This window comes from Anser anser (genome assembly GCF_964211835.1).
Source record: "Anser anser genome assembly, chromosome: 5".
NCBI lineage: Eukaryota > Metazoa > Chordata > Aves > Anseriformes > Anatidae > Anser > Anser anser.
Genome location: NC_139725.1, coordinates 45,721,440 through 45,729,959, shown reverse-complemented (window position 1 = coordinate 45,729,959; position 8,520 = coordinate 45,721,440). Strand labels below are relative to the sequence as shown.

The window sequence follows — 8,520 nt, the reverse complement described above, 5'->3', positions numbered from 1 at the left end:
TTTAAGCCTAAATTGTACAGGTCTGTAATTGAAGATGTCATTAATGATGTCAGAGAAGTTTTTCTGGATGAAGGAGTGGATGAACAAGTTCTTATGGAACTCAAAACAGTAAGTTGCGACTGAAAAGTTTTTTAAATAGACCAACGCACGGAATAGTTCTTGGATCTGTCTTCTGTTGTACGCAGTAAAATACTAGTTTTTAATGATCAAAGCAGTGTATTGATGTGCATGTCTGTATCCCCACATCATTTGCATTATACTGCTCTAGAAAGAGGTCTGCCCACCTTGTTTACTTTCCCTAATTTGGCATGTCAAACTTGATGTAAACTACCAGGGGCATCTGAGTTCACAGTGTAACTGTTTCAGTCCCTGAAAAACTGTATCACTGCTTTAAAAAGGAAAAGGGAGGGAGAATATGTTCATTTTAGAGGTAAAACAATTCCTAAGGTTTCCGTGCTGAAAAATAAAATGCTTGTTCTGCTTGGTGTTTTTGACTTGTTTCCATTGCCAGATTATTGCAGATACTGTTTGTGGTTTGCAGAAGTATTGTTTTGGGGGAGTGGTATGCAATAAATCGCACTGTGCATGTCACACTATTCCAAATACCTCTGATTCAGAGTATTCACTTCATATACAGTGTGTTTGAATTGTTAACAAGGGGCCAAAAAAAGGCATGGTGTTGACCTGAGCTGTACTGGGTCTGCCATGCCGTTCTCCAAAAGCTTCCTGAGCAAAAGTAGGAAGTTTTCAAAAGAGAAAAGAAAAGGCAGAAAAAAAGGGAAGAAATAAAGTAAAAGGAAGTAGGTGCCTACTTACTTCAGCTGTTGAATAAGGCTTCCTTCAATAAACTGGATGTCCTACATCATGAGTATTTTTAAAGTATTAAAAAATGGGTGGCGTATGAACTTTGGTTAGAAGGAAACGTTTGAAGAATTCTTTTCCATGAAACTGTGACCTGGCTTGAGGGAAAGAGAGAGTGCGCGCTCTAAGAAAAGCACCTGATATTTGTGTTACAGGTGTGTTCTGCAGATCATGTCAGAAAAGATTCAATGAAGAAAGTGGCGAGAAGAGAAATAAAGGAAGGCTTAGGGAGTCCTGGGCAGGATTTGAGATCAGGAGTCTTGGGTGCCCATAGTCTCCTTGACTACAGTGTGTTACAAAATACTCATGTTACTGTTTTTGCAAGAGCTGCTGCTTTGGTGGTTGTGGCTTTTCTTGAGAGCTTTCAACTGACATCCCGAGCTGCAGGGTTGAAGAGGCTGTTTGATACCGTAGTAGAAACTTCCAGTGCATGTACAGAGACTTTATCTTAGGTACACTGGTAGTTTCTGTTAGCGTGTTATCAGGTAATAGTCTTCATGCAACTTGTATTGAGAAGTTCCAGGAAGAAATGGCTTGGGGAAAGCTGTAATAAAGAATTGATTTTTGTGATGAAAGAGAAAAGAAAGAAACAAGGTAGAGAAGTGGCAAACCTGAAAACTATTTAAAGATATCAGTTGATCTTCATTCATTCTTCTGTTAGGGTTGTTAAGATCCTTCCACAAACGGAAGAAAGAAAGAATGAATGTTAAAGCCTGAACTGACGATTCTGAAGGGATTATTTAATTCTTACTAAAACATTACCTATGTGAAGTTATCTCTTCAATCTGTATTTGCTGGGGGCTTTTTGGCTAAATAGACTGCACAAGATAAACAGTGAAAACAAATTCAATTATGTAGTACTGTCTTTATATTGTTACAAGTCTTGCTGAGTAAGAATGGTACAGAAAGATTTCTCTTTTCTTTCTCAAACTAGCTGTGGGAGAACAAGCTGATGCAGTCCAAGGCTGTAGATGGCTTCCATTCAGAAGAGCAGCAGCTTTTGTTGCAGGTGCAACAGCAGCAGCAGCAACAGCAGCAACAACAGCATCACCACCACCATCATCACACACAACCTCAGCCACAGCAGACTGTGCAGCAGCAGTCTCAGCCACAACAGGTTCTTATTCCAACGTCTCAGCAAGGTCAGACTTACTCTTTAACATCTCTGGTGAAAGACTCTCAAATTAGACCAACTCCTTCTGTAGCATATTTGAAGTCTAGGGGAAGGATGTTTATCTCGTGGATAGCTGTCTTTATGTCAGACTTTGCCTCTGCTTGACTATTTAATGGGTCAAGAGAGCTGTCTTGTTGGAAAAGTATCTTTGCGTTTCTTTTAGTCATATTCTTCAGAAGATTTTGGAAAAGCTGAATTCTTCTCTTACTATTTAACATATGTTTTCAAAATACATGACTTTCAGGTTGTGGCAAAAATCCATTAACAGCTCCGTAATTTCAAGACAATATGTGTATGCAGTTGGCAGCTTATTCCGAAGCCAGTAATGTCATTAGGAGCAAATTATTTTTAAAAACATTTAAAGAGTTTGTTAAGCATAAGTAGATGCTAGGATGTGAAAAATACCTGTATAATGTTCTGAATCTATAGTAGATGTTTTCATGTTAGAACAGGTTTCAAGTGAAAAGCTTAATGGCTATTTTTCATGTGATTGTAGCAGATTGTATAGTGGGGGTTCAAGGTACATTTGAGTTAGCTGTAAGAGCATTGTTTCTTGTAGTGATTGTCTTATGTATTCTCCATTAATAATAGAAACAACATTTTCACCATTTACAATTTCATTTAATAAATAAGATGAACAGTACTGGATTCTACTGCAAATTTGCCGTATAAACAAATCTGCTACCCCTAAACTGCATGAGCTGAGTTTTCAGTGTGCTATTGCAATTGTTGGTTAAAAATATTTATCTGTCTTAGTCAGGGACTTCAGTCTTTTTATCAGGTTTCATGGGTCAGGACCTATGTTGTCATAGGCACAAGAGGTAACTACAAATTGACCTCCCCTGCTCCACCCTACCCCCAAAAAAGTTTCTATTCAATACAGAGAAGACCTAATGTGAAAATAACTTGTTACTGTTTTTTGTTTGTTTTCTTCTAATATTACTTTGTTTTTGGCTGGAAATAAATCAATTTGGACTGCTGGTATAAAATTTGTTTTGAGATTTAAGACCCCCTAACGCATCTTGAAATGAGCTGGGTGTCTCAACTCTGGTTACAGAATCTGTTTACCCAGACCTCTAGTGGCTGCTTAGATGAATAGCTGTGACGCTACTGATTGCATTGCCCACTACTGATACGGAGGTCCCTGTTCCCCAGTTCGTTTCCTAGGGTAGAATACAGTCCTGCCTACAGTAACATGTTTAAAACTGATTAATTGTTGCCGTATGTTGTGTCCTAAGACCAAATTACAATGTGGAGGCTAAATGAATTTGGATATTGAAGCTCTTTGATCACAGATACATGCAGTTTAACGAATTACGTGACTTCCCTGTTCCATGGTGGAGGTGGTGCAGTGGGAGGATTGTGTGAATTGATGTAGTGGTTCCTTACACAACTTGGTGCAGTCCCAGAGAGAGGCTGGGACAGTCAGCATGGTCGTTCCTGCTGTGCAGTGTGTGATTCTAGTGCAGGGTCATGGCTTCCTAAAAGTTGGAAAGATGGCCTTTGATCTTGGTGTAGTGTTGTGGGTCTTCCCTCTCCAGAATCTTTCCAGAAACTCTGTTACCTCAATAATCTTAAGGTTACAGGATTTTACAGGATTGCGTGGAAAATACCTTGTTGATGATTAGTTCATATTGTTCTGTCACTTTCCAGTTTGCGGTCACTGATGGTGGCACTCACAATCTGTTCCATAGCATTCTGGACACTTGCACTTACAGATGACCAATAGACTGTTCACATAGTTTAGCCGTCTATTTTGTGTAGCACACCAAAACTATTGTGTTGTATGGGACAGGTGTTTGATGATTTTTCATTTACTACATCAAAAATACCAGTGAAGAGCACAAGTGTGTTGACAGGTGTGCTAACTAGACCACTCAAGCTAACTGCTGTGTCCTGTTAACATACTCTTCTTCACCTTGCAGCAGTCCTTTCAATCAGTCTGTTTTAAGAGTTAATCACTGTTAGTTGATGTTTTTGGAGAACTTGGATCTGAACGTCAGCTAATTTATAAAAATTTCGTATATACCTTTCATTTCAGAAATATATTTTAAATTTTGCTTTACATAGGATCAGAGCAGATCAGACTGATGCCATTGAAATAAGATCTGTAAAGCCAAAATAGCCATACCACCTCTCAGAGCTGCTTTTATGTATTGCCTTCACAGTAAAACTTACTAAGGTCAGAGGCTGCTCAGTAGCTGTTTTTGTTCTGAAGCCCAGTTGATGTTTGTGTAATGTCAAGTTATTCTGGCTTGGATGTTTTTTTTGGGCCAACTGCATCATTTTCATGAAATGCTATCTTTTTTTTTTTCTGGTTTTAGCACCTCAGCAGCAAGTTATTGTGCCAGATTCCAAGCTGATACCACACATGAATACATCGGGCATGGTAAGAAAAGCCAAAGTTTATACACATATATGCTGTCATTATATAAGTTGTTTTGACTAAATAGTAAACACGAATCTGGTATTAGTCATCAGAGAAGTAGGACACATCGGTAAAGCTGTCTGTCATCTTTGAGTTCTGCTGCTGTAATGATAGTGTAGGAGAAGTAACCCAGGACGTGGTTTTGGTAACTAATCTAGGACTTACCTTGATATTCTGCTTTAAGTGGGTTAAACCAAAACTTTATTTAAGTTAGAAATTTGGTGAAAATATGCATGATGATATGCTTGTCATATACCAACACAGCTGTGTTAACTGGTACAAAAGTATTGCTAGATGCAGGAAACAACATTAACTGTTATGAAAATTTAATTTTGTAGCAAATTAGAGATTATTTAGCAACTCAGATCCAGCTTTTCTGGTCTCATTATTTAGATTCATGAATTTTATAGGAGGATATAAAACAGTCTCGTTATTTATCCATTTCTCTCAGTTTTTATCTCAAGAGGTTAATTTTGTTTGTCTTGCTTTAAATGCCCTTGCAGGTCCTTGAAAACAACAGCTAGTAATAGTGAATTTTTATCCTAATTATATATTTATATTTTTTGCCACTTCTATGGTAAAAGCACATGAAACAAGGTTTCATGATTAGACAAAAAGCATCAGCAACTTGCATAAGCTTCAGTTCTCCATTAGCTGCTTACCTTATAGAAAAGAATGTGAACTTCATTATTTAAATGGCATGATTTACCCAGGGGCTGAGAGCACAATAATATCTACGTTTTTCTAAAATGTTTTATAACTATTTCAATTGAATTTGTAACTTCCATAGTACAAAGGTTAAATGTTTTGTGTTTTCTTTTCCTGTCTCCATTCAGCTAGATCTCTTTTGGCAAAAATGAGTATGCAGGAATTTTAAAACTCTGCTGTTGTCAAAATGCAGATGAATTGTATACGGCAGAAGAGTACTATTCGATAAATACCCTTTTACAGAATTTATTTGGAATTATTGTGTATTTCTAATAGACTTTTAGGTTGGTATTAGAGACTGGATTTGACCTTGAGTATCTTGGAGTGCAGAGACGAATGAGAATTTATTTATCTGCCTGTGGGAGATGAGGATGCAGGAAAGCACTTTCAAGTTTTGTTTGGTGTTCTCTTATTTCGGAAATTGTAACTACTATATGGATCAGCTGGTAAGGGGAGATCATATTTCTTAGGAACAAGAGGTATACGCTCTACCCAGTAACAAAGTTTAAATCCTTTCTGTAGCAGACAGTAATCTCCCATGGTTCCTCTATGATGAGGGAAGGGAGGCTTTTCAAAAGGTAATTGAAGTTAGACCCTTGAAATGGAGAAGCCTCCGGAGAAGTCTATGTCCCTGTGTGAGTAAAGGACTTAATGCGGATTTTTATGTTTGGAACTCACGTGAGTGTGTTGGAATTCAATTTCCTTGTAAGATAGAATCATTACCCATTGAGAGTCCTTGGCTTTCTCTTTTAGCCACATGTCTTGAGAGAAAATATCAGTCATTCTGTTAACAGTCAGTACACTGTATGCATATATTCTCACAAAAGAGGTATGTTATTTGGAACTTGAAATGCAAATCATTTGTAGAATGAAGAAAATTGCAAACTCCTTGTGAAAACAAGATAAGTGAACGTGATCCTTGTTTAAGTACAGTGTTTTCCTTCAGATTTGAAAGTGTGCAAGTAAAATAGCCACCCTAGCAATGCAGTGTTGTATTAGGTCAGCAGCCAGGGCAGAGGAGAACAAAATCTGCTGAGCATAAAGACAAACCAAGAAACACTGTGCAGGTGGGTTTAGGTGTGATGTTTAGTGATTGTTACTTGTCTTCTTCCTATTAAGGAAGAAGGGAATTTTTTTTTATATGTAGTATAATACACAGTTGATTAATGCCTGCTTTTCGATTGTATGTGTGCAAACATTGTAAATAGCAATATAAAAAAAGGTATGTATTTTCAGGCAGTATGTTGTGACGTGGAACACTGGCAATAACACTTGTGGTTAAAAAGCTTTTCCTGTATTTCAGAGTGCCGCAGCCACTGCAGCTACGTTGGCTCTCCCTGCTGGCGTTACTCCTGTTCAGCAGATACTTACAAATTCAGGTAACTGTTGTAACACTGAGGTCAAACAATGGTTTTGTGGGTGCTTGGGAGGGAGAAATCATGGATTTTATTCCCTGCTATAAAAATCAAAATCTGGGAATCAACCCTTAGCCACTAGTGTCATCTCTTCTCTAGACTCCTGGACTCTTGCTCGCCAACTGGTTAGTCTTATGAACCTAACAGCGGTTTGGGTTAGATTCTGTGCACGTCTTCTGTGCTTTTTAGACAGGTGCATGAAGCAAGAAGACAGGCATTGCTGTCTCTCCCCTTTGCATATTTCTGAATTTTATGAATCATGATCAGAGCAGAGATACTAGACTGGTTATAAAAGATCAGGATCATTTCATCTGTCACTGCAGATGAGGAGTGTATTAAAGTTTTGGGTATCTGCTAAGCACACGGTGGAATTTCTAATTTTGCTGGCAATGCTAATTTTATTTTAGATTTATCATGTTTAAATACTGTCATGCTGTACACTTAAAATATAAATGTGATTTTTATGAACAGCCTAACTGATGCTTTATGTACTTGTACATGTATTATGCTGATGGCATAAGCTTGATTCTAGGTAGACTCTGTGTTGACAGTAAAGGAAGATCTGAGAAGGCTCAATTTTCTAGAATCACTTGGTGCTCTTGCCAGAATAATTCACTTAGTCTACTCAGAATCACTTGTGACTTAGCCTCCCTGCTTTAAACATCTGAATGTTTAATGGATATGTAGTTGAAATGAAATTGAAATGTGTAGCTGTTCTAGAAATTTAAGTCCTTCCAGTTTTTAAGGAAGCACACCTGTGCTTTACAGGAGTATTATATTTGTTACTTTTGTTATGGTCATTTTCTTTTTCAGTTAAAATTGTTTGCAGTGTGTTTTCTTGAAGAATGGACTGGGATGGCCTGCAGAACTGTACTTCCTTCCTTCTTCCAGATGTACTTACCTGTTTGATTAAACAGGACATTTTTTTGTTTGATTAAACATTTTGCTGTGGAGGGAGAACAGGAAAAAATCATTGTTTGAGGGGAAAGGTGTGAAGTTGAGGATTATCTAATTTCATTTCTCCTCCTCCTCCTCCTGTCTTTCTGAATAGAAATGTAAAAAGTGTATTGAAGTATGTCCTGGCTCCCTCTTTTCAGAGTTGGAGGCCATCTCTGAAGGCGAGTCTTTGTGTTTTGTGAAGTGAGGACAGGTGTAATAAAGCTATAGGGTAATTAAAGAAATGGAGTGGGTATTGTGGGAAAAGGAAGGAGAAATGAATAATTACTTTAAGGACAGGCTTTTCCAAAAGGCAGCTGCGTGTTAATATTGTAAGGAAAGTTATGCAGGGAAGAATTTCTAACAGTGTGGTAATTGGAGGGACTCCAGTTGGAGTCTGGGAATGGGGGGCCATCTGACAAGACCCTGGAAATAACATAGCATTAGCAGTGGCTAAACCTTCAGTGGTGTAAGTACCTGTACTTCTTGGTTTGGTATATATTTGCTTGTCTCTATCTGTAAAATTTATCTTTTAAAACATAAGGTATGTTCATAAATAGGAACTAATATTTGAAATACTGTGCTGCTTTAAAGGTTTAGTCTTGGATTGCATGCGTAAATTATTTTTGGCTTGCATACTTCATAATCAGAAGTGGTAAACAGCCTTATTAGCTCTTTGTTTCTGACACAGGTGCTATAGTCTAGTGTCTTCACTGGTGAAAACAGACCACAAATGCTCTTTAATTGTTACAAGTGTTCTTCCAGGAAACAAGTTTCTAAACTGCAATAGTTTTAAATGGGTATTTCTGCTCTTTGATTCATTTGATAATTATTTATCTTATTACAGGCCAGATCCTCCAAGTAGTTAGGACTGCAAATGGAGCTCAGTACATCATTCAGCCACAGCAGCCAGTTGTTCTACAGCAGCAGGTCATACCACAAATGCAACCTGGTGGTGTACAAGCACCTGTTATACAGCAGGTAAAGAAAAAAAATAA

At 37.8% G+C, this 8,520-nt stretch overlaps 1 protein-coding gene across 3 annotated transcripts in view; it reads left to right on the top strand.

Annotated features, from left to right (window-relative positions):
- GTF2A1 (general transcription factor IIA subunit 1) overlaps nt 1-8,520 on the top strand; it is a 35,022-nt gene that overhangs the window by 13,325 nt on the left and 13,177 nt on the right. For all 3 annotated transcript variants that reach the window (XM_083839794.1, XM_083839793.1, XM_083839792.1), the window contains exons 2-6: nt 7-108; nt 1,796-2,003; nt 4,360-4,424; nt 6,475-6,550; nt 8,370-8,503. In XM_083839794.1, coding sequence (XP_083695920.1) covers nt 94-108; nt 1,796-2,003; nt 4,360-4,424; nt 6,475-6,550; nt 8,370-8,503 — 498 coding nt within the window. In that variant the 5' untranslated portion in view covers nt 7-93. The remainder of the gene's footprint in view (nt 1-6; nt 109-1,795; nt 2,004-4,359; nt 4,425-6,474; nt 6,551-8,369; nt 8,504-8,520) is intronic.